This window comes from Leptonotus elevatus, chromosome 7, assembly GCF_054856555.1.
Source record: "Leptonotus elevatus isolate MCC_2025b chromosome 7, RoL_Lele_1.0, whole genome shotgun sequence".
NCBI classification, from domain to species: Eukaryota; Metazoa; Chordata; class Actinopteri; order Syngnathiformes; family Syngnathidae; genus Leptonotus; species Leptonotus elevatus.
In genome coordinates this window covers 26,315,679-26,341,057 of record NC_141245.1, presented here as the reverse complement: position 1 = coordinate 26,341,057, position 25,379 = coordinate 26,315,679, and the positions used below count along the sequence as shown (strand labels likewise).

Below are 25,379 nucleotides of genomic sequence, written 5' to 3'. Positions count from 1 at the left end.
GCAGCTTGTGACTGACAGGGGTGACAACCTCTTAGCGAGGGCGGGGGCCTCTGGGAAACGAGGAAATGGGCGTGCTCTGTCTGTATTGGCCAATCAGAAGCAAAAAGGAGTGTGTCCTTCGATTGCGACGCAATTCTGCCATATTGGTTGAGGGCAAAATCCCAAAAGTTATTACAAAAACACCTCAAATGTGTCCTGCAAAGGTTAAATAAACACATGTCGCTTAACTTTGCACAATTACAATTAAATTCATACTAAATTACAGCAACACATTGATATGTCTGTCAAGCGTCAGTTAATATCACAGGACTTTATTCCCTCCTTGTTTGACAGTCTGATTGAATTTGTATCGAATACAAACAACAGAAATGATCCTCTTGAAACCAGAAAATTAGTGACAACAACACATGACTGACTGCTCGCTGTGTCGTTCTTCCGGTTATGACGTATTTTGCGTGCACGTAATAAATCTCACAAATGTCAGCAGTGGGTGACTCTTAGTTTGAACGAACAATAAAATAAAACGTTAACGTATATATATATTTTTAAACATAATTGCCGAGATAGAGAGAGAGAGCGCGAGAGAGAGAGAGGGAGAGAGAGAGAGAGAGAGAGAGCGAGAGAGAGAGAGAGAATTGTGTCCAGCATCATCAGCATTCACCACCATCCTCATCATCATCATCCGTGTTGTTGTGAGAGCGGATCGTACGTCGCCTTTTACCAGCAAGTGGCTTGTTTTCAGGTAAAAAAAACCGAAACCTTTTTTAATGTAGTATGTTTCCTTAAATGAACTGCGATTGCTGATGTGGCGTGCTCGTGCGCGCGCTCACGACGATGAAGCGGAACACAAAAGCGTTGTCAAATAAATACAAAATAAAAACATCGTTCATTTGGCTTCTCGAAGCATCTTGTAAAAACAATATTTGATATGATCATATGTCCTCGTGATGGCGCGTGCGTGCGTGCGTGCGTGCGCTTTTGCTGCGCACGTTGGCCTTCAAAGCGTCTCGCTTACAAATGTTGTTTCGTTCGCCAACACGATCCTAAACTGTTTACAAATGAGAAGTAAGCCTACAAAGTCAGACGTGTGTTTGTTGTTTATTTGTAGCGACGTTTTGTGTGGATGTAAAATGGAGGCTGAGATATGGAGGGGGGAGGGGGAGGAGGGGGGGGGGGGAGGAGGAGGACGCCATGGCCTCCTTGCTTGTGGTCCACACATTTACACGATGTAGTCAGTGGACGTACACGAGCCTATATGCATATTCAAATACGGAAATAGCATAATATGCATGTGGACTGGACCCTGTTCCAATGAAGTGTTAAACATTTGTGAATTATATGTATTATTATTATTATTATTATATATAATATTTAATTGAATACACTACAGCACGTGACAATGAAATGAGTGGTCAATCCAACTGCATTTTTTTTGTCACCGCTGTTACAAAAACACAATATTGTGCTTTTTTTCCCCATTATTGTGAGTTTTTTTGTTTGTTTGTTTTTTTACAACATTGTGAGCTTTTTATGCGGACACGTTGCGTTTCATCTTACTGATCAAATTTGAACAAACTCGCTCTACTCAAATGTGCTGTTTTACAGGCAAAATTGCTACTGTGGTTCCGACGTGATTGGATCTTCTACTCACAAATGTTTGTAGAAAAGGAAAGCGCACTAAAAAAATGTTATCTAAAAAATGATAAACAATTGTTCATTCATTAAGTGTTATTTCCTCTTCTTTTCGGACGCGCTTCTCCTCATGAGGGTCGCGGGCGTGCTGGAGCCGATCCGGTGAGATATCCAAATCGCAAAATATTGGACAAATCAAGCTCGACTATCGTGTCTGGGAGTGCGTTCTCTGTTGAAGCCTGGCAAAGTTCCCTCATTGGCTGCTGGATGTTGAAGTTCGACATCTCAGCCAATCGAGTTTATTCCTCCGGATGTCGTGCGCTGCTTAAACACTAACAACAAATGTTCTTTTGAGTGCTCGTCAACGGCGGCATCATCGCGTGCGCTTTGAGATTGTATTTGAAGGCACAAGAAGGACGCCGGAAGTTCCGTTGTCGGCGGATGGACGTTTGCGTTGGGAAGGGGGAGGGGCTGCCGGTTGGATTTCACGCTGGTGTCCATTTTGCTAAGTGCATGAGGAGCTGTGACGGACAAAGACGTGTTTGCGGAAGCTTTTAGCGAGCAAAGCTTTCGGCCGCTGTTGATGTTCGCAGTCCAAAGCTGCAGCCTCGTGAGCTTTGGTGTTCTTTCTGCTTGCAACAGTAACTGAATGCAAAATGAAACACGACTGAGCAATTCTTCTATTTTTGTCTCGACATGGCGGCCAGAACCGGCCCGACAATTCATTTTCTATGCTGTGCCAAAGCAAATCAAGTCTCTCTTACGGGGTTTGTTATTTGAAAATCTGTACCAAAATTGCATTCCCCCCCGCTACTTATTAACAAGCAGTTATTTTCACCAAACCTTCTCTGAAATTAAATTAAACAATATAATGTGATTGGGACGTCACTTTGCACGGGTAAGTTGCAGTCCAGTCAGAATACAGGAAGTGCACGAGAATGAATGTGCAAGATGTGATTGAAAACGTGCACAGTGACTTTCTCAACACACTTGAGTTGTAAACGAAAACCTTTGCTTGCCACTCGGCGCAGGCAGAGATGACAAACCCAGAACGCGAAAACCCTGCCACGGTTCGGCTTTAGGCTCAGGTGCTGCGACTTGCCAGTTTACCTGCTGGGCTAAGACGTGGCCCACGGTGACGAGGAGTAAAAGGCCTGTGATGCAAGCGCTGACTTTGGTGTGCACGACAGGCCCGACGCAGCGATGACCAAAGAGGAGAACCTGGAGATGCAGGAGAAGGAGAGGCACGACCGCGAGGAGCAGGACGAAGGCAGGGTGCAAAGAGAGGAGGACGAGGAGCTGATGGAGGAAGAGGAGGAGGAGGAGGAGGGCGATGAAGAAGACGAGGAGAGAGCAGACGACGAGGACGAGCCGGCCGAGGAGCGCGAGGACGAGGAGGAGCGGGAGGAGGGAGGAGAACGCCAGCAGCCGCCGGCGCCGCCGCTCGAGGAGTCGGCGGCCAGAGACGGCGACGGCGCACCCGACGAGAGCGAGCCACTGTCTGTGTCCGCGCTCCAGAGTCCGGTCCACGAGAGCCGACGTCGGGCCATGGTGCACCCCTCTGCGCAGGCGCCCCTCCCAAAAGACTACGGTACGCCAAACAGTCTTCGGAAGCGCGCGCACATTTTGCGGCGGCGCGGCGTGCCAAGTGCGTCATCGCATGGTCTCGCGCGTCTTTGTTGCTCTTCACAACATTGACTTTGCGTGTGTCGGGTTTGCAGCCTTCACCTTCTTCGACCCCAACGATCCGGCCTGTTTGGAGATCCTCACGGACCCCCGGACCACCGTCCCGGAGCTGTTCGCCATCGTGCGTCAGTGGGTTCCGCAGGTGCAGCACAAGATCGACGTCATCGGCAACGAGGTGAGAACGCCGCCGTCGCCGCCGCCTGCCCGCGCGCTCAGTGCCGCCGTTCGTTCGGATCGAGCCGCAGCCGCGTAGCAGGGAGGCCATGAAGCGCCGCACTCCACCAGATGACCCAGTTGAAAAGCCGGCATGGCCTGCAAAAGCAGCAGAGCGGAGAGATTGGAATCGAGCGAGGCGCCGTCGTGACTCGGCGCGGAGCAGACAGACAGTCAGAAAAAATACGACCACGCAGATCGTTTTAAAAAGATGCCAAATTACGACCAAGTGTTACGTATTTTAGTTTAGCGACCTCTAATGGCCATGTTAATCCATCCATCCATCCATTTTCTGTACCGCTTGTCCTCACAAGGGTCACGGGGTTGCTGGAGCCTATCCCAGCTGGCTTCGGGCAGTAGGCGGGGTACACCCTGAACTGGTTGCCAGCCAATCGCAGGGCACACAGAGACGAACAACCACACTCACAATCGCACCTATGGACAATTTGGAGTGTCCAATTCACCTGCCATGCATGTTTTTGGAATGTGGGAGGAAACCGGAGTACCCGGAGAAAACCCACGCAAGCACGGGGAGAACATGCAAACTCCACCCAGGAAGGCCGAAGCCCGGACTTGATCTCACAACCTTTTGCACTGGGAGGCGGACGTGCTAACCAGTCAGCCACCGTGTCGCCGGCCATGTTAAATAGCGCGCAAATACAAAAGTGAGACTCGAACCCGGACTCGAACCCCTCAGCGTTTATCTGACTGAGGTATTTGTCCAGTGATTGTTTTAGTGTTGACTCCATGTTTTGTAACGGTCTACGTGTACAATCTCACGGTGCCTTTTGCTAACCTCAACAATTAGCGTCCCGCGTAAAGACGTCACGTCTACTGTACGACATCACTGAAAGCATAACGCTAACCTCAACCGTTAGCCCGTGACGGCAAATTGACATGCATGCCAACACTAAAAATGAACACTAAGATCATGACTGGACTGTTAGCGCACAATCCGGGTGCGAGTCTCAGCTTTTTCGCTATTTAACCGATGGCCGACAGAGCTCGCTAAACTTCAATACGTAACACTTGGCCGCATTTTGCTGCATGGCAAACCAATATGGCCGCGTGGGGCGGATGCCACGGACGTCCGACTTCCGGCTTTCACACATCAGCGCCGCTTCTGGCCACCGCTGGCCGCGTTTTAACATTGGCATGCCCACCCCTGCGCCCCCCAACCGCGCATCGGCGGGAGCGCGCGGGGGGGCCTCAGCTCTCTGAAATGCTTCGGACAACTAGAGACACGACGCACGACACACTCGCACCCGTCGACGGGAAGGCGCAACCGAGAGGCACAAGGGCGCAAGCGCAAGAATTGGGACGCGGCCCACACGTTGCAAACAGGAAACGGAAACAGCGCTGATGTGTGAAGCCCGGAAGTCAGAAGTCCCGCCTCCTCCGGGAAATATTCCCCATTGTTGGAGGACTTGTTGAGCAGACAAAGAATACGACTCGAGAATAAACAAACTGATTTTGTCCACATCCGAGCGTGTGCTTTTCATACAGAACATTTGAACCTTGTACCTCACAGGCACAATCAAAGCAGCCTGTCAACTGTCACCAGCAGCTTTGCTAAAATGACGGACCCATTTCCGGTTCATAGTCTTATAATCCTCAAAGTCTGGAGACTTTTGAAAGGTCTCGTCTCCGAATCGAAGGCCTTTTTACTTGGCCTTGCCTCGACCCCGGACAGGGCGGACTCGAGACCGGGTCAATACAACTGATCAGAATCGGCTTAGATTTAATGTCTTGTTTCATTGTACTATTTCAAAAACAACATAGCAGAATTTGTTTTCATTGCAAACATAATGGGGGGGGGGTGGTGGGTAGGTACTGGTCGTTTTTTGGGGGCGGGGTGTATTTTTCCTTGATGTATACACTCTTGGTCTCATCTGGATCTCGACCTCTGAACGATTTCTGGAGTGACACAGGATGAGCAGGTCATCACCTCCTTTTGATGTTTAGTTCATTGGTACAGCCCCCCCCCCCCCCCCCCCCCCCAAAAAAACTTCAAGACTGACTCCTCCTCACCATGTATGCAAGCCGCACCATTAAAGTGTGTCTGTGTGTGCGTACGTCAGATTCTGAAACGCGGCTGCCACGTGAACGACCGCGACGGTTTGACGGACATGACCCTCCTCCACTACAGTTGCAAGGCGGGCGCGCACGGCGTTGGTGAGACCTTCCCTCCGGTTCTGACGTCACGCGGCGGTTCTGTGGTTGTTAGCTTGCCGTTTTTTGCTGCGCTGCAGGCGACCCGGCTGCGGCGCTGCGTCTGACCAGCCGGCTGATTTCTCTCGGCGCCGACGTGAGCTTGAGGAGCCGCTGGACCAACATGAACGCTCTGCACTACGCCGCCTACTTTGATGTTCCGGAACTGGTCCGAGTCCTGCTGAAGGCCGCCAAACCCAGAGGTAGACCCGCAACCAACGGTCGGGCTGAGCCAGTCGTCACGCAAACTCATTCCCGCTCATTTTTGTGCGGCAGTTCTGAACTCCACATGCAGCGACTTCCACTACGGGACGGCGCTGCACATCGCCGCCTCCAACCTGTGTCTGGGCGCAGTCAAGTGTCTTCTGGAGCACGGCGCCAACCCCAGCGTCCGGGTCAGAACTTGGTTCTTCTTCTCTTGCTTTCGGAAAACGTTGAAAGACATTCAAATGAAAACGCGACATTTTGTCACAAAACAAGCTTCTGACGTTTGCGTCATTTCAGGCAAAAGTCCGGCGGACTCAAACGTCAGAAAGCAAACGAGCTCGCCGCCGCCACGGCGAGTGAAAATTCACGAGTAACCGACACCCCTCCTAAAAAATGTTAGCATTGGCCAAACATGGTGCAAACGACTGCTTGTGGTAACTTTTATAGCGCGTCTAAATGCAGCTCACTTCCAACATTGTTCCTCGGCACCGAGATGCCACAAGACGGCCCGAACGTCGGCGGCGGAGAAACGAAAAAGAATCCATGTGGACATGTGACCTCACTGCCAAAGCACACATTTGCAGGTTCGCTGTCAGCTTGCGTATTCACAAACAAAAGTACCTAAAAGGCAGCATCGAAAATGCTAACATCGCGCGACCTCTGACCAGGAACCAATTGCTGAGGACACGTCGGCACGGGAAAGGAGACAAAAGCGTCCCGCACAATCGCGTTTGTCTGCTGGCACTCAAAAACGAGGCCTTCGGCGGCGCGTTAGTGCTGCCACAGGATGTTACAAAAAAAACACGTAAACATACTCGGAAGAATGGCGGTAGGGAAGCGAAGTGAGCCAGAAAGGAGACATTTGTCTCTGGAAAAAGTGCGACCGTGTTGTTAACATGCAAACGCAAGGGCGGCGTTTTCAAATGTTTTCACGCTGCGACCCCCGTTTCAAAATTCACACCTTTGCAGATGCACTTGAACTCGTTTTCACGTAGACGCGCTCCGAGAAAATGAAAAGCGGCACCCGGTACTAACTAGACTGATAAGACCGGAGCGGACAGAGAGCGAGCTCCCGGTGGAGACAAAAGACAGAAGGAGCAGGCGGGACACAAGAAGATGCAAAAACTCCAGATAACAGGAGACCAATCGTAGTCGGGTCGCAAATCCCAAAATGTCACCAAAAAGCACAGAACCCGACACACTTCTCGTCTCCTCTTTGCAGAATGAGAACGGCCACGTCCCCGGCGAGGTGGTCCCCGACCCGATGGACATGAGCCTGGACAAGGCCGAGGCGGCCATGGTGGCCAAAGAGCTGAAGCAGCTGCTGCTGGACGCCCTCCCGCTGAGCTGCAACCTCCCCAGAGCCACGTTGCCCAACTACGACAACATTCCCGGCAACCTGATGTTGTCCTCGCTGGGCATGAAGCTGGGCGAGCGCGTCCTGCTGGACGACATGAAGGTCAGCGGCGCGTGCGGCGTGCGGACCCCGTGAGAGGACTCCTCTCAGAAATTCCATTCGATCACGAATTGAAAGACTCAAAAGGACCCCCCCAAAATGTGTGTCCCAATTTGGGAACCCTTGCAAGTCATATTGGATCAAAAAAATGCTTTTTGAGGAACACAACAAATCTTTTTGTTGGTCACAGAATAGAATTGAACTCGAAAGTCAAGGTTCCACCATCCTTAAAAAAACGAAATGATCGTTCTTGCTTTTGTCATTTCACTTCTCGACCCAACAAAAAGTCATTAGAACATGTCCAATGAGGTCTGAGCGCCACCACCGGGCTTTTGTCTCAGTCTTGATGGTAGCCTTACTTGGACTCTGATCCTGGACCACTTTGCGTCCAAAAAAAGCATCCGGCATTTTCTTGTCCAAAAAGCATTCTCTCGCTTCGCCTGTCCCGACAAAACGTCATTAGACCGTCTCCAATGATGTCCAAACGCCATCGCCAGGCTTTTGTCTCAATCGCAATGATGGACTCCAGAAGGCCACTGGTTGGTTGTCTTCTCTGGACTCTGATTCTGGACCACTTGCCTCACTCTACAGAACACGCAGAGGATGACTGCTGCCTTCTCACAGAAAGTTGTTCTTGTCTTGCAGACTGGGACGCTCCGATTCTGCGGCACCACAGAGTTCGCCAGCGGGCAGTGGGTCGGCGTGGAGCTGGACGAGCCGGAGGGAAAGAACGACGGCAGCGTCGGCGGCGTCCGCTACTTCGTCTGCCCGCCCAAACTCGGTAACGCGCTGCCGACGCTTCGTCTGCGGGCGGACGATACGGACGCAGGAGGTTTCAGCGTTTTTCTCTCTTCTGGTCTCAAGGGATCTTCGCTCCGGTGTCCAAGATTTCCAGGTCCGCGGAACAGAACGTTTCCTCCGTCACCTCCACCCCCAGGACACCCCGCATGGACCTGGCCTCGCGCCTCGCCGGGAAGACCAAGAAAGAGAAAGAGAAGAAGGAGAAAGGCAAGACAAATATTTGTTATCATTCCAGGCCTGACGTGGGTTCGAGCCAGTTTGGGTTCGGTTCCCACTCAGTGACGGTGTGAATGCGAGCGTCCGTCCTGCGACTGAATGCCGACCAATTTGTAGGGTTTTGCTCAAAGTCAAATGGGATTCGAACTCCGGCTCGCTCATGACCTTCAACAGAGTGAGCGGTTTTGGCTAACGGACGGACGGACGGACGGACGGATGCATCCATTTGAGTTGTGCCCGCCAGGAAGAACATTTGTTCACGTGTGCTGTGTGTCGGCAGGCCTGAAGAAGAAATCGTCAGTGGTCAGTCTGGACCCAGAAGGACTGAACGCCGAGGTTGGAGATCAGGTCTTGGTGGCCGGGCAGAAGACTGGCATCGTGCGCTACTTTGGAAAAACCGACTTTGCTCCAGGTTAGTTTGTTGGCTCGAGGACACCAGAAGTGACGGGAAATCGCAATCTCAAGCATCTGTAAGCGGGTCCGGGTTTCCGTGGCGTTGCTGAAGTCGATTTGACTCCAGCAAGAAGAAATCTCTAAAAGCGCCACTGCTGACTACCGAAACCATTGCACAGATGGTGACGCGGTCTGACCAGAACCCCAAATTCAGCAGTCATACCCGCCACCATCCCGGCTCTCGTGGGACTTGATTCCGATTCTCGATTCCGATTCCGCTTTTCACGTCCGCGCTTTCGATGAAGGACGCTGCTCGCTCGTACCGCACGCGACCTGACAAATTGACATCCCGCAGGCTTGTGGTTCGGCGTGGAGCTGGACCAGCCCACCGGCAAACACGACGGCTCCGTGTTCGGGGTGCGCTACTTCAGCTGCCTGCCTAAATACGGCGTATTTGCCCCGCCCTCCCGGGTCCAGAGGTAAGGTGCCCCCCCCCCCCCCCCCCCGTCTGCTGACGTGACGTCAAGTGTCAGGTTTTTACCATCTTGTTGTTCCTTCAGGATTGGAGGACCGAAAGAGGGCCCGCAGAACGAGCAGAACTCCACGATGAAGAAAGTCCACCAAGTCACCAGTGAGTATCCGCGAAGACGCGACTGTCAGCTGCATCTGGTCTTGAATGCGACGTGATCGGCGTCCTGGCTGTTTTTGCCGCAGTGTCCCAGCCCAAGCGGAACTTCAACACGGTCCGTTCTCCCAAAGATCTGACCTCCGAGAGCTCCATATCAAGGTAAGTCGGTCGCGCCGTCCAGCGCTCGCACCCGGAGCCACTTCAGCCAAGGTGCCACGTTGTGGTTGGTCTGCTTCAGGTTGCTCTTCTGCTGTTGGTTCCCGTGGATGCTGCGGAGCGAGATGCAGTCCTAACCGCGTCCGTTCCCGCGTCCGGCAAATCTTCTAGCTGCCGATGGCCGCCGTCGTCAAACCCGGTGAAGCTTTTGTCCCGTGCTCTCAGCTCGCCGTCCTTCTCCAGTCTTTCCTCGCACTCTCGTGTTCTTCTCGCTTAGCCGTTGGAAATCTTTAGTGCCTTGTTGAAATGTTGATCAGATGTTCTGCGTTCCCGCTAAAAAACGACAACAACCCCGTTGGCCACAAACTCCTCCCATGGTTAGCATCGTCCCTCCTAGCTCACTCTTTCTTCACTAGGCTAACAATTAGCATTAGCATTAGTACCTACTCCTCCATGTTTAGATTTTCCCGCCGCATTCTAGCGTTTGTCGTGTATGTTCGATACGAGACGACATTGATGCTTAGTGTTGTTGCTGTTTGGGTTTTTTTTTTTGGGGGGGGGGGCATTGATGGTCAGTTGACAGCTCCATCGTGGACGCGTCTTTCACAATGTGAAAAGCAAACAAATCTTTTCTAAAAGATCATCATCAAGTTATCGGTTCCCGAATGTGTTGATCTGGAGCAGAACCAGTTCCACTTGACGAGACTTCATTGAAATCTGGTTTATCATCAAAACGTTGATCCAAACTGCTCGGCGAGCCAAAACTTTTCTGCATGTTGACAATTTGAAGCCTTTATTTTGCTGCCTTTCTTTGAAACATGTTTCCACTTGAATATTTATAATAATCCCAACTTTTCCTCAACATCAGCTTCATGTCGACGTCTTTGTTCATCTCAAACAATCAACATGTTTCTGAAGGCCTGACTAACTTTATTCATACGTTACCCGGAGTATTTTCATTCCGCCCCCAAATCATCTCTTTTTCCTTTTTCCTTTTGTTGCGTGATCCTGAAAGAACTTCACCGAGAAGCTGCTTTCCGCTGATCCCGGATCTGCTCGTAATTCAACATATTATGCAGCGCTCGGCTTCCTCTGCTTTGGCCACTAGGTGCCACTAGTGAGTCGCTCGTTAGTCGTTAGTTCAATATGGTTACACGAACAGTATAGAAATAAATATCTGTTATCTTGTCGAATGACCACCAGGCCAGTGATGAAGATTCTTCACTTCAAGTAGACAATTTAGCGTCATTTAGACATTTGTGCATTTGTTTTGAACAAAGTTGTCAGGTTAATAACAACAAGAAAAAGTGTCCTGTAAACGTAAAGTGTTGTCATTATTATTCAAAAGTGCAAATGACCTGAAAAACAGTTTGGTCCCACGAAGCTAAAAACAAGTGCAACAACAACGTAAGTGTTGTTTGATAACGTCACCAAAAAGTGTTCTTTTGTTCTTTCTATCGTGTGTGTGCGTGTGCGCGCGCACGTGCGTGTGCGCGTTCCTTGCGTTCACTGCATGCTGTGTACTATAATCTGTGTATTTTCTCATCCTCTCATGTTGTCATCAGCATGAAAATGTATCCAATAATCTTAACTGCAGTAATTCAGTAAATATTATACAAAATAAAGCATTTGATGTTTGTTTTTAAATACCTGTCAATTGCTTTGTTTTTTCTTTGTTTTGTGATTCCAGACCTGCCGTGCCTGATGACGCACGTGCAGACATAGACCACCAGGGGGCTTTTCAGGGTTGACAACCGATATTTGAAGCCGATATTCATTTACAGTAAAGTAGACACCTCCATACTTGAGGTAGTTTGAGATTTGGTCGTTTATTTTTATACCTGAAATGTTAAACGTTCACTTATTTTTGGTTCCAAAAACAAAAAGTGCAACGGGTTCGCATGCAGGGTCAGGAGCGTCTCGTAAAGTTAAGTGACAATTTCAATAACCGAAAGTTGAACTCACCACATATAAAAAAAAAAAAAAGAAAGAAAAAAGAAAGTTTGATTCGGCGATAATCGGTCTATTACCTGGCGTAGAGCCTGATGAAAAGGTCACGCTTGCGTGATAGACGCCAACGTCCGTTTCTTCGACGCACCGGAAGAACGAGCAAGCAAGCAGTCAAGTGAATTTGTGCCCAAATCAACATTTATTTGCTTTCAATGGTGTTGAAAGCACTCCTTGAAAGAAACTCAAATCAATTTCAGAAAACTGCCACTGACTGGCGACCGGTCCGGAGCGGACGCCGGCTCGCCTGCCGCCGCAAACAAACGCGGGAAAAGCAAATGAAGGCGTTCGGCTTCAACGCACCTTTGGCCGTGTGCATGAAGACGATGACGACGATGACGACGATGCGTTCAGGTGCGTCAGGGGAGGCCGCTGAAGGCTTTGTTCTCCGCTGCTTCTTTTGGCCTGACCTTTGACCTGCTGCACTGGCGTCTCCTGCGTGCTCGGCGGTTCTTGAACCAAACCTAAATGTCAACAACCCAAAAAAGGACAGGATGAGGTCGCTGCACAGAGGATAACGAGGCACTCTAAACAAGTTTTTATAGAGTGGAAGAGGGGAAATTCATGCCCAATGTCAAATGGTAAAAAACATTTGAATGCTCCATTTCCATAATTCAGAAACTCTTGTATGAGAGAAAGAAGACACACACAAATACCGACGGAAACGCAAAGAATGACTTTGTTTTTGTTTTGCTGAATGTGGAAGTCAAAATGATCACGTTCAAGTGCGACATGTCCTAACGTGCTATTGAAGTTGGTGCGAGACCCCTTGCAGAGGTTCAAACTCACCCTGACGGTCTCCTCGTCGAGTCGGGCGGCGGCGGCAACCCGAGCGCGCGCCGCCGCCGGCGGGTAGTCGGAGACAGCGAACAGCGCCTCCAAGTGGCGGCTCTGCGCCGACGTCAACGTGGTCCTCCGCCGGGATTTTGGAGGACGGGGTCTAGGGGGGGCCCGGGGTGACGGTCCAGGGGGTCCGTAATCCTGGCAACCGCAGTAACTGCAGTAACCGTGGCAACCGCACCACAAGGCCACTTCTGCGCAAGCAAAACATACAAAAAACGTCATTAGTAATCGTGAGCAACATTACCAGAGGTGGCAAATCCAGCTCCAGAAAGTCGAAACCCTGCCACCGTTTGGCTTTCGCCCCTCGTGCTAGCTAGCCCCGTAGCAGGTAAACGAGCACCATGGGAGCTAGCTAGTTAGTCAGCTAACTAGCCCTGAGGCTAAAGCCAAACTGGCAGGATTTTTGCTTTCTGGAGCTGGATTTGAAATGACAACTTTGACTGCTTGTACTCGAACGTACCTGGCAGGTCCGGGTTGAAGGAGATGAAGACCGAGGGCCTCGTGTCGAAGTTGGCAGGTTGCAGCAGCCCAAAAGGGTGCGAGGTCTCCGCAAAGTTGCACACGTGGGGCCACGTTGCAACTGTAGCACCAGCACAAGTACCAGCGGAAGTACCGGGACCGGGAAAAGTACCGGGACCGGGAAAAGTACCGGGACCGGGAAAAGTACCGGGACCGGGAAAAGTACCGGGACCAGGCCTTGGGTCAAGTGCATCCACGGGCGTTCCCGGTTCGACGCTGGACGGCTTGCGTCCCGGCTGCAGGGAGAGGATGCGCTCCACGCTGAAGTCCGACAGTCTGCGGGCCTCCATGAGGACAAAAACCGGCAACACAAAGTCCTACCACGTCTTCAAAAGTTCTGCAAAGTTCCTCCAAATCTGTTGAGCAGCAATGAGGGTGCGAGCAGTGGCGGTCCAACGGGGCTCAGCGTCCGCTTTTAAGGCGGCGGCGAGGCCGCCATCAAAGGGCGAGCGCATCTTTCGTATGCAAATGAGCGTCTTTGAATTCCCAGACATGACAAGAAGTTTCCGCCTTTGATCGGCGAAACTCGTCGTCGTCGTCATCACACTTCGCACCCTCATCAGTCGTCTGCACGTGCGTGTTTCCATGTTTGGGGGTTCGTCGCATTGGGCTTCTTCTTTCATCTGTTGCAGTCATGAAAAAAAAAAAAACAATCTCAAGTACCTCGTGTGGAAAGAAACTCGGGTAAAAGTCACAATTTGGGATTGAGGAAGACTGAAGGAAGAAAAATATTGGCTGTGCAAAGTCACGAGACTTAAACGTAATAATGAGTGTTGAAAGGAGTCATAAGGTCAAAGTGTGCAAAGTAAAAGTAACTCAAAACAAAAGTAATGACTCAATTTCACTTGCAAACAATTGAGGTTTCCTTTTCTTCTGTTGTGATGATGATGATGATGATGATGATGATGATGCAGCTGCACACGCGACTAAGTCCAAAACAACATGACGTCAAAAGTAAAAATGAAAAAACAAAAAACAAACATGCAATCGACTGCAATATTGAGAATGTCCAGCAGATGTCCCCACAGGAGCGGCAACCGCTTGTGACGATGACGTGTTTGTGCGTTTACGTCACAATCGTGCATGTGAGCGAGATTGTTATGACATCACAGCTCGAAGAGAAGCGCCACTTGAAAGCACGTCAGAGATGAAACACAAGTCAACTTTGAACTTTGGCTGTTCAAAGGTCACGCGAGTCACGTGGCAACTTGCTTCAATCAACTTCAATGAAACTTTTTTCTTTCTTTCTCTTTCCTTTTCTTTTGTTGTCTCGTTCATTTGCATGATCAGCGAGCATATGGAAGGATCCCCTTTTTGCTCTATTTTCTTTGTCCTTTTCTTTGAATTGATCTGAATTAGATTTATTTTCTTGTCTTTTTTCTTCGTTTTGATTTTCTTTGATTAACTTTCATTTTACACAAGAATCGCAACTTCAATCTTGAACTGAATGGAAATCAATTGTATTTATAACGCACCTTTCACAGACAAAAAGCCTCACAGGTCAAATTGATCACAACAATATCAAACAATCAAATTGTTGAATTCAGTATTTTGAACTGTCAACATTTTTTCAAGAATTAAAAAAAAAAGAAAAAACTGAAAATCTATTTAATTTGATTTGTGGATTATTTTTTCATTTTTAATCCCAGTTCAAGTTATTATGAGCATTTTTTTTCCAGACCAATATCAGTACGAGTACTCAACTTGAATGGTCACTGATACCGATACAAAGTAATGATACCACTGGTACTATTAATACATCAAATTCCCCTCGCTCCGAAATAAATGCCAGTTTGATTTGAAGCACATCTCCTTTGAAAAGTTGACTTTTGGGCTGACATGTGACACGTTTTGGCCCGTCGGCGTGTTTTGGGAGTAGAACCCACAACAACGTTTGGGCCGCGCATGGAAATGCAAGTAAAACATGAAGGGACGCCGTCATGGGAAGAAACAAAAAAGGCAGTGTCGGGTGTCAAGTGGGCGTCAACAACTTTTCCTGCCTGAGCAGTTTCAGGTGCGTGCAGTGGGCGGGGCCTGTGAGGACACCTGCATGCGAGCGAACCTGACGTCCTCACCACTCCACACCGAGTTTCTCTCCGCTTGACGCGACCTCACCCGGCAGCAGGTAACTTTGCTTTGGCCTTTAACCTCTTGCCGCCAGTCAATGAACCCTCGCCAGTGTTGACTTTCATTTCACGTCTCCCAACTGCAAACTTCCTGTTTGTCGTGTGAGCGCGCACGCGCACGCGACGCAAGTGCTCGTTGTGTCGTTTGGTGGCGTGTGCTGTTTTTGTCTCGTGTGGAAAGTGAAAGGTCATCCTTTACACCACACGCACGCGCGCACAACTATGTGTGAGTGTGTGAGTGTTGAGGAAGTGCACCACCCTCTGTCGCCGTGGTAACCGGGACCGGCGTCACTCGAGTCAACTTTCCAAAGACGTGTTAGCATGTTAGCTTGATTGCAGACCAACAAATTGTCCATTGAGGCGAATGGGAGTGACTGACGTTGGCGACCAGTCCGTACACACATCTATATGTGTGCCCTGCAATTGGCGGGCGACCACTCACTTGTTTATTAGATGATAGACCGTTATGGTTTTGTTTTTTTATAGACCGGTTACAGATTATTAGGAAGCCGAAAACCAATATTTGGAGTAAATATTAATTTTCACTAAATGGGAAAATATTTGCATAATAATAATAATAATCACTTCCCCGCCCCATAATTTATTATCATTATGATATTTATTTTAATCTACTATGGTTGAAAGCAAATTCAATTGAGTGGATATAACGACGGATTTGTCATTATCTTCTGCTCATGAGTATTATTAAACACCAACCAAATTAGCTTATGCTAAATGGTTAGCAATTGCAATTAGCATTAACGGGCTAGCGATGAGCATTTAAGGTAAACAAACGCTACCTCGCATTTAGTTGACATCATTATATGAAGATAAAACATGTAATGGTGTCTTAAAAGTCATTTTTGCTTCAACAAGTAAACGAGATCAGCTCAATAACTTCCTGTCTTCTGCGTGCGTCTGCAAAAAAGCTCCGTGTAGAAACAAGGACGGCGGCAGACATTTCAGGTCGACCTGGCTTTTAAGTCAATTTATCCAACTTGGTCGACTTTTTTTTCTAGCCCTAAAAAAATACTGCGACTCTTTGTTCAATTATTTGTTTAAACATGTTTATTGAATTTTTTTTTTTTTAGATTTAATAAATATATATTTTTTTATTATTTTAGTCAAGAATCGCCATCTTTGTTTTCACTTTTTTCTTCTTCTCGCCGCTCATCCGACACGTGTTGCAAAAACGTCACCTGCTCCTCAGTTTGCGGGTGCCGTGCAGCATTACGCCGCCTCAAGAGTTCAAGGTTCGATGTTGTTTTAGACAATGACGAGAAACCATTGGGTTCGTAGCTGCATTTGAGTATTTGTTGTAAACGGGTCCCAATCATGCTTGAGCGCTAAAGGAAGCCACAAAGTTACGTTTGTGATCAACAGCATCAGGCGAGCAAACAAGAAGAGCCGCGTTAGTTTTGGAGCACAATGCCGACCGACCGACTGAATGGTGGGCGTCTTGTGGCCCCCGGGCGCTCGGAGTCAGGTGTCGTGCGAGCGCAGCCCGTCACCTGACCGGCCGGCCGGCCGGCAGCCAGCGAAGGTCCGGATGACCCGCTTCCCAACCCGGACAAACAAAAGCAGCGGTCGTCACGGCAACGCACACTCAATGGACCCATTGTGAGGACGGGAGACGAGATACTGCGAGCGCAAACCAAGATGGGCTCGGGTGAGAGATCGGCAGGTGTGTCGTGGGAATGGATCCGATTTCGCTTGCTTGGTCTGAAAAAAGGCTGGTTTACGAGTCCAAATCATATCTATCTATGTCGGCGTCGTACAGTGCCAGGCACGTTTTAAAAAGCTCTTCCGCGAGATGGCCGAAGGCGCAATTATCCTGTTGACATTCCGACCGCCCATGAAAGCAACAGGTTCAAGTAAGCAAGCCAACATTTCACACCAAGCACAACTGCAGGAAATGGAGACATGATCTGTTTTTGTACTCAAGTTAAAGATGCCAAGGAACCGTTGGCATGCGTTGAAGAGCTTCATTTAGACAAGAGTAGTCCTTTGCCGCCCTCTTGTGGCACCTCACAGAATTCCAGCGCATTAAAAAGCAACCAGATTCATGCGGTCCACATTTCTAAACTGCGACGTTCTGGCCTCCTGTGATTTCCTTGATTTCAAAATTAACAAGTCACATTTGCTTTTTCTTATAATATTGAGTTGTTGTTTTTTTTGGGGGGGGTATTCAGTGTTTTAATTTTCATAAATAATACCATAAATGATCTGATAAATGTTTATCCTCGGAGAACAATTCAGGAAATTGGGCTGTCACTGTCAAAAAAAATTCGAGCATGGATTATTCTGTCGAAGAATCCGATCAAATGTAAATTTTGCACAAAGTGTATTGCAAAACATTGACTACTTATTGACCAATTATTGTTAATTAGGTTTTGTTTCGTGATTTTAAAAGACAACTTCAGCAATAGAACACGAGAGGGATTGATGTACTCGACCAACTGATTCAGCTTCTGCTTCGGTCATTGTTTTCCAAAGTAAAAGCAGAAATATATCATAATAATAATGATATCTTCTAATGTTGATGAAACAAAAGATAATCACTCCGCTTTCAAAGACGACAGAAATCAGAATAATCACTGCTGAGGCTGAAATAACAGAAATTGGACTATTAAATTAAAACAATGGCTCCAAACGATTACTATATATAATAGATTAATTTGATAATTAGTTGTTGATTAATTTTGACACCTATTTTTAAACAGGCATGTAAACCCTTAACACAAATTTAAATCAGTTCTTATCCACTAAGAGGCACAAGCACGTCAGGCCTATAATTCAGTGCAAATTAAAGTTTTGTTTCAACCAAAAATTATAATCATTCTGACAAACATTTGAAGTAAAGCAGCGTAGACAAATGAAGCCTAATTTCGTTTCAAGTCATTCATCTTGCACATTCCAAGTAAGAAATCCATTTCCTTTACCTTCATGTAACGTCTGAGCACGAGCGGGCCGACCTAAAACTGCTCCAAAATCCTTCTGGAGCGAACTTTCGTTTCCGTTTGCTCTTCAGCAGCCGTCGAAATTCGTCGAATGTTGCCGACCTCGCGCTCGTCACTCACTTCGCAAGTTCCAGTCGTGAGACGAATTCGTTGGCAAGCGCCGCCTGATGGTTCGAAAGGCTTTGGCCACATCGTGCTCTTTTGAGGCGGCTCCTGGCAGGACACAAAAGTTCTGGTCCGTCCATTGATTTAAGAAAGGAAAAAAACGCTTTTCGGATTCAGCTTTCCAAACTTTGAAGGAAGGAAGGAAGGAAGGAAGGAAGGAAGGAAGGAAGGCATGCGGCATGTCGCGTCACACACGCAAATCTCTTCCGGTAAACAAACGACATGATTGGCTCCTGACGGTCACATGATCACAACAAGCGCGAATGCCGATGGGCCGCTACAGTGTGACACGGATTTACTATTTTTCTTTTACGTATTTATTTTGTATATTTTATCTTTTACATATTGTTCATTTGTATTTTCTTTTTATGGTAAACTGTGTTACAAAGTTTGTTTGTTTAGCATAATTTTAAAATAGTTATTGGGAGAGAATGAAGCTGTTAGGGCTTAATTATTGTACAAGATTCCACTCGCGTTCAAAAAGTGATTATGAAAGATTGCTGTAACAGTACAAATGAAAAGAAAAAATAAACTGTAGACATAACAAGTATAGGAAGGCGGACTTGAGATTTGATTCCAATGGCAGTGCAGAGGAAAATAAGATCAATACTTTTTCATGCGTGAGAATTTATGGCAAATGAAGTTTGGCCTGCGCTCGCCGGATCTGCCGACATCACTACCTGTTCGCATCACCGCGTCCCGATCGCATCGGATCTCAGGTCAGCTCAAACCTACGCAGCTTTCATCCCGGATAATATCATCATCATAATTATCCTCATTGGAGTTAAATCGCACAAGCTCAGATTTGGGTCATGAGCAGAGAAGGAAAAATGATTCATGGCAACGTCACCAACGTTTAGTCCAAAATTGACAGAAGCACGAAACACACGTGTGACGTGATCCCATTTGTACTCATTTATTTTACCAGGTGAGAAGGTTTGAGGCTAAAAGATGTGGTTTTTGGGGTCTTTGTCAAAAGCTGATTGACACCTGACTCAACGTGGCTCGCTTCATACTTCCGTTTCTCTTTAAAGCAAGAAAAGTCGTTTTTGAATGACACCTGAGAGTGAGCGCTTCCATTTTCCTGTTCTGCTACCCGAGCAGGATTCCTGCTGGTTCGAAGTGACACCTGACTCGAGATATCTGCTTCACATGACTCGTTCTTTTATCAAGGCTTCAAACGTCCCGCTCTTATATCAAAGCAAGAACCCCGTCGGTCCCGAGACGGTTGCTTGAGACTCCTTCTTCTAAAAGAAAGACCTCCGCTGCGAACGTCACCTGCCGGTGGCTGCTTGGACGCATCGCAAAGAGCCAGACGATGCGGCCCGAGCATCCGACGCGATGACTGAACCAGATCACACGAAACCATCGTGACCGAGCCGCACTGGCACTGACTGAAGTGGACCGCAGTGCAGCTGAATGGACTCAAGTGACTCCAAGCGGACTGGACTCGACACTCGGAGCTGCTGCACATTCCTGGGGAAAAGTTCTGGGCTTGGTCGGTAAAGACCTCAGTTGTGTAACGATACAAAAACATGTTTACACCGTGAGCTTCCTTTGGAAGGGAAAAGCTCCTCAATGTTCCGATTATCGCCACCGTTTCCGAGGAATGTTTCTGAACATGATCAGATCGTCACCTCCAACCGTCCGTCTCCGTTGGCCGTCGACATATTTTGGCGAGCGAGCCAGGTAAAGAAGGCAAGAAGTGACAAGGCGGAGACAACCGCCACGTGTGCGATTTTCTTTTCCCCCCCCCAAACTGACGAGCAGATCGCGTGTCATCTGGAAGGACGCGCCACTCGGGATGATGTCGACTCAAAGAGTGACATCAGTGATGCGAGCTGGCAAACATCACCACACGATGCGCAAACAGAGCCGGAGGAGGACGTCTTAGCAGCCTTAGCAGCTAGCATAAGACGAGTCCTGCTTCTAAATTGCGGCCATGATCTGCTCTAGTCCTGCAGGGGACAGTAGGTACTGCGATTGACAAAGGCGGAAGGAGAAGAGGGGACGGACGCCGGTCCAACGCGGCTGAGCGGGACAGCGTCTTTTCACGACAACATTCTCTTCTCCAGATGCTGAAAAGGCCTGAAGTCAGAATGTCTGGATTAGACACGCCCCTTTCACGCCGCCACGATAATGTCAACCCTCAGCCTGAAGACCACGCCACCCACGAGGAGCCAACGGACGCCCGCAGCCAAGATGGCGACCTGCTTGAATGCCACCAGTGAGTTTGACTGACGCTTGAGACGCGGTGCCGAGCGCTGACGTCACTTGCGGTTGCGGCCCGCAGGCTGGAGCGGCGCTGGCTGCTTTGGCACGGCTTCATGACGGAACACGCCCGCTTGGACGCTTGGCTGCGATTGGCCGAGCGGGCGGTCTCCTCCCACAACTGGACTCGGGTCACCTGCGCCGGAGCCAAAGATGACGTCGGGAGGTTTGAGGTGACAAACGCGTATTTGAGACGATCTAATGTGGACGTTGCGTTCGCAGTCCGTGTGAACGTCTCTTTGCTCGAGCATTGGTTGTTTTTAAAGTGCGAATTTTGTGTATTTCTACTTGCGTGCGTGTGTTAACGCACGCGCCAGAGTCTGCTGTGCGAGGCAGCCTCTCAACTGGTTCATCTGGACGCGCTGACCCAGAGGAACCGGACCCTGACCGTGCTGTTCCAGGGCGCCATGCGGGCCCGCCTGCTGGCTGCGGCCCGGGACTGCGGGCACAGATGGGACCGCCTCGGCGTCAAACTGGAGTCCATCAGCAGGAGGCTCAAGGTCGCGCAACAGAATCGAGAAGAAGCTAAACAGAACCGCAACAAAATGCGTGTGACCTCTTGCAGGGTTTGGTGAGCGAGTGGAAGGAGTTTGAGGAGGAGACCGAGGAGCTCGCCGTCTGGTTGGCTGAGATGGAAGTCCGGCTCGTGGGAGTCCAACACATGGCGGGAAACACGTGCCACAAACTCCGACAACTGCAGGTGCCTTTATTTAAGTTAATGGGATGTAGACTGACTGACTGGACCAGACTGGACCCAACTAGAACCAACTAGACCCAATATCCACCTTGAGACCCGATTCAATCTGTGGCACTAGAACAGATTTGGCCCAACTAAATCTAAATTAGAACCACGTGCACTTCAATGGGCCAAAGTGGACTAGACAGGACCTGGATCAAATTGTACATGACTGGGATTGGACTAGTTGGAACTAACTTGACCTGACTAACCCACTAGAGCAGACTGGACCCAAAGAAATACATAAATGGGCTCAGACAGACACAAAAGGACGCAACTAATCTGGTAGCAACCGACTGCACTTGGCGCCACCAATGGAACAGATTTGGCCCAACAGAATCCGACGATAGTCTAAGATGGACCCACGTGGACTAGAATGCATCTATCGTCACCACTGGACCCCAGCCTGGCCAAAGTGGACCTGACAGGACTCAGTACTGAGAAGTTAAACCTGCAGCCGTTTGTTGAAGGCTAAATTGAAAAACGAAGACCGTGGCAAGGAAGTGCTGGAAAAACCGCACGCCGGCGTGCGTTTGTTTGTGCAGTCGTTCCAGCAGAGCGTGAGCGCCAACTGCGGTCGCCTGAACGGCGTGTTGGAGCGCGGCGAGGCTTTGATCCAGCGCAGCACGGCTTGCGACGCGCGGCGGGTGGAGCGCCGCCTGCTGGAGCTTCTGCGCCAGTGCAGTCACGTCTCCAGCAACATCACGCGCGCGCACGCCAGACTGCTCAGCATGCGGCTGGTGCGTTCCCAAGAGCAAGTCTCACGCTCGTCCGTCCGTGTTTGTCGGACTGTCTCTCTTTCTGTCCGTCTTCGTCATGTTCCTCCTCTTCCTCACCGTCCCTCTCAGGTCTTTGAGGACGACTTCCTGCTGACTCTGCCGCCGGATTCCGGTTGTCCATCGGAGACTTTGTTTGAGGAGGACGGAGCGCTTGACAAAGTCCACCAGGACGTCCCTGCCAGTCGTAGAAGTGAACACGTTGGTCAGTGAAGACGCTGATGATGAGGAAGATGAGGAAGAAGCGATGACTCCCAAGTGAACGTGTCCATCTTCTCCCATCAGACCTCCATCTTCATCATCACCGTCCTCCTTCGCCATCCTCGCCTTCCCACGAGCACTTGGGTCTGGAGTGGGACCCCTCAGTGGATGTGGGACGCTCCGTCTCCTGCAGCGACTTCTCCTACTACAGCGCCGGCACAGGTGGTAAAAACCATCAAGCAGGAAGTCGTGACTTGTTTGTAGGGATGGAAGCGAACTTTCAGAACTTCGAAGTCATGTGATGTGATTATCGGAACGATGACTCAAACTTTGAGGTAAAACTCAAAGTCTACTTTGGCTGTGCAGGTCCCAGAGAAAACCCAAATAGGTGGAGCTACATCAGTTCCCTCAGCGCTGATGTCATCAGTAGTGACATCATCAAGCAGGAAGAAGCGCTGGTGAGTCGCGTGCGTTTGAGCAGCGAGCGGTCGCGTGATCCGTGACGCGACTGACGCATTTTTGCTGTCGCTTGCGTGCAGCACTTGAAGTCGGCGCCGGCGCTCCCGGACGTCCTCTCACCCGAAGCAGACGTGACGAGCCCTCGCCGTGAGCGCTGGGCGACCTCCACGCCAGAACACGACGGCGGCGGGCGTGTGAGGGCGTGGCTCGGAGTCCACGGCGCCGAGCGGCCTTCCTGCTGTAAAGCCGTGCAGACGGACAATCAGGTGAGCTTCCAAAGTTGGCGTCCATGATGCTTACAATGTTGGAGTTCCAAAGTTTGCTCACAAAAGTTAGCATCAACGGAAGCTTTCAATGTCAGCTGCTGAAGCTAACCGCTAATGTTATAAGTTAGTTTCCAACAATACGTCTAACGTTGGCGAGAAGAACCATCAGTAGTTTCCAACATTACCTCCATTAGTTTACAATGTTAGCTTCCGGGGTCAATGTTAGCTTTCCAAGTTAGCTTTCCAAGTTAGCTTCCACTGTCATGTCTTATGTTTGAGGTAAGACCAAGTTGGCATTCAACGTAGGGTTTAAAACGGGCTTTACGACGATCGGATCGGCTGATATTTAGCATTTTATGCAAAATGGGCGATAGACTGTAATGTCTCAATTTGCCCGATCGTTGATCGGCTCTACGGAAAACACTTTTTGTTGTATTTAATGTTTCGCTTAGCAGTGTTTTTTGAAGCATTTTTGGGGTTCCAACATTACCTCTAATGTTTGAGACAATGAAAACGAATGCTAACAAAAACATTTTTTTCCCAGCGTCACCTCTGACGTTAGCTTCCAATGTTAGCTTGTGAGTTAGCTTCCAGGATTGCATGTTAGCTTTTGTTTGTGTTCAGTGTACGACCGTCGGCAAGAGGGATCCCGCAGAACTTGTCACTCGCATCCCAAGTTGCCGCGGCGACGACGGCGACGACCCCTCTCTCACTTGGGCCAGCTTGTCGTCACATGACCCAAACTCCTCGTCCGATTGGACGCCGGCGCAACACCAGGCACGGCTCACTCAACGGCTTCAAGGATGTGGTCATGTCTCTGTTCAAACAAAAGAGATGTTTTCTTTTTCAGACTCCAGAAGAGGAGGGAAAGGAGGAAGAGGAGGAAGAGGAGGAAGAGGAGGAAGAGGAGGAAGAGGAGGAAGAGGAGGAAGAGGAGGGAGAGTCCTTCTGCGCTGAAACACAGCAAAAGTGAGACAGTCCTGCAATTTACACACACAAACTGTCCGAAAAATCTTGAAATTTCACTCGCGCATTGTAAGCAAACCTCCATTTTGCACATTTTGCAAACAAACGCGCACAGCGTCAACCTCGTCACTTTCCCACGCATACTGTCAACAAATCTCCACATTTCACACGCACCCATTGTTAAAAAACCAACTCCAAATGTGCCACGTGCATTGCAAAGAAGCCATTCTAAGAATGTTGGCACCCGGCAGGGGCGGCGTGGCGGCGCGGGCCGCGTTGCGCCGCACCGCCAAGTGCCTCGTGCTGGCCGGCGCCGCCGTGTCTCTGCTGGCCTGCCTCTTGTTCTTGTGGAGCTTCCTGGAGCCGCCGTGCCGCCGCAGCATCGTCGGCGCGTCGGGAGGCCTGCACCTGAGCTACGTCAACGGACCCCCGCCCACCTGACGCCGCGGCCCGCGGTCACGTGACACCGGTACCGCTGGACTGCTCGGTCAACTCGCAGCACTCCGCCAGCGTTGGCTCATGTCGTTTCCAACATGCTACAAAGTGGTCGGAACAAATTGGCAAAATGGAGGCCAAATGCTGGAAAAGCGCGTCCCCACCCCCCAAAAATAAACGCTACGGGTCAATACCGCAATTGTGCATGCGCAAGTCAGCGGCAGTAGCGCAAACACGTCATGTTTTGAGCATTTGGCTTCCATTGGACCAACACGTTCCAACCACTCTGCGGTACGACGGAGGCGTGGCCTCAACATTTGTAACTGGCAAGAACGCACTTGAAAATATCTTTAAGCATGTTTTCAAGTGCGAAATGCTACAAACGTGGCATTTTTCCTGTAATACCACACGGTGTTGACTTTCGCTTGCATTTGGCATTATGGGAAAAAATGGACTGCCGCCATAAATCATAACAATTATGAATATGCAATGTTTACTTAAATGATGAACAAATTGGTATATTGGAGGCCAAATGCTTCAAAAACAACGTTTTAACTTGTGCGAGTGCAACTTTTTTGCATTTAGCATACAAGCACGTTGGAACATTTTTGACCGTCACAAATGTTTCCTCCACATTGACACAAACAAGTGAAACAAAGATTTTTCAGAACTTAACATGTCAATGAGTCGTTAGCTTAGCTTGTTGCTAAGCTTGCGACTCCATCTTGGAGATTTTCAGGCGAATGTTTGGGAATTCAAGTGAAGAGTTTGTTGTAAAAAAAATCCAAATCAATGTCAATGTTTTGTATTATTTTGCCAACTGAAGTCGCTTACAACAACATTTTTTGACATCACCAAACCGAGCACTGCTCGCGATGTTGGGTTTGCGTCTCTTACGTGTGAGCTTTGAGGAATTCAAAGCATTTCACTTTGTTGATGATTGTCAAGCTTTATGATGCTTTGTGAAACGTGTCAATCAAACCACGGATTGTATAAAAATGCCTTTTTTTGTACAAAGGATAGCAAATAAAAAGGACACGTTGTGCCTTG

The 25,379-nt window shown here is 49.1% G+C and overlaps 3 protein-coding genes across 7 annotated transcripts; 2 read left to right on the top strand and 1 right to left on the bottom strand.

Moving 5' to 3' along the window:
• The first annotated feature begins 573 nt into the window (after positions 1-573).
• Positions 574-11,246, top strand: clip3 (CAP-GLY domain containing linker protein 3). Its single transcript, XM_086080739.1, has 14 exons — positions 574-742; positions 2,823-3,223; positions 3,354-3,493; positions 5,613-5,706; positions 5,784-5,945; positions 6,019-6,137; positions 7,172-7,408; positions 8,051-8,186; positions 8,270-8,413; positions 8,703-8,834; positions 9,171-9,294; positions 9,376-9,446; positions 9,530-9,602; positions 9,682-11,246. Exons 2-14 carry the CDS (start codon positions 2,836-2,838, stop codon positions 9,734-9,736), a joined length of 1,875 nt encoding a protein of 624 aa, XP_085936865.1. The 5' UTR covers positions 574-742; positions 2,823-2,835; the 3' UTR covers positions 9,737-11,246.
• dharma lies at positions 2,820-18,412 on the bottom strand. 3 transcript variants are annotated; one of them, XM_086080750.1, is made up of 6 exons: positions 18,037-18,412; positions 13,142-13,591; positions 12,910-13,087; positions 12,396-12,640; positions 11,910-12,070; positions 2,820-3,630 (listed from the first exon to the last, which is right to left on the bottom strand). In XM_086080750.1, the coding sequence occupies exons 2-5, from the start codon at positions 13,256-13,258 to the stop codon at positions 11,966-11,968; spliced, it is 645 nt and encodes a 214-aa protein (XP_085936876.1). In that variant the 5' UTR covers positions 13,259-13,591; positions 18,037-18,412; the 3' UTR covers positions 2,820-3,630; positions 11,910-11,965. The 3 variants fall into 3 exon arrangements, with proteins under 3 accessions (XP_085936876.1, XP_085936874.1, XP_085936875.1); XM_086080748.1 differs by having other exon boundaries at positions 12,910-13,591; XM_086080749.1 differs by lacking the exon at positions 18,037-18,412 and having other exon boundaries at positions 12,910-14,043.
• On the top strand, positions 15,005-25,379 carry LOC147171712 (nesprin-2). 3 transcript variants are annotated; one of them, XM_086080742.1, is made up of 13 exons: positions 15,005-15,093; positions 20,295-20,446; positions 20,513-20,663; positions 20,808-20,990; positions 21,056-21,190; positions 21,772-21,966; positions 22,075-22,207; positions 22,288-22,425; positions 22,570-22,661; positions 22,743-22,928; positions 23,553-23,705; positions 23,779-23,897; positions 24,146-25,379. In XM_086080742.1, exons 2-13 carry the CDS (start codon positions 20,295-20,297, stop codon positions 24,333-24,335), a joined length of 1,827 nt encoding a protein of 608 aa, XP_085936868.1. In that variant the 5' UTR covers positions 15,005-15,093; the 3' UTR covers positions 24,336-25,379. The 3 variants fall into 3 exon arrangements, with proteins under 3 accessions (XP_085936868.1, XP_085936870.1, XP_085936869.1); XM_086080744.1 differs by lacking the exon at positions 21,772-21,966; XM_086080743.1 differs by lacking the exon at positions 15,005-15,093 and having other exon boundaries at positions 19,434-20,446.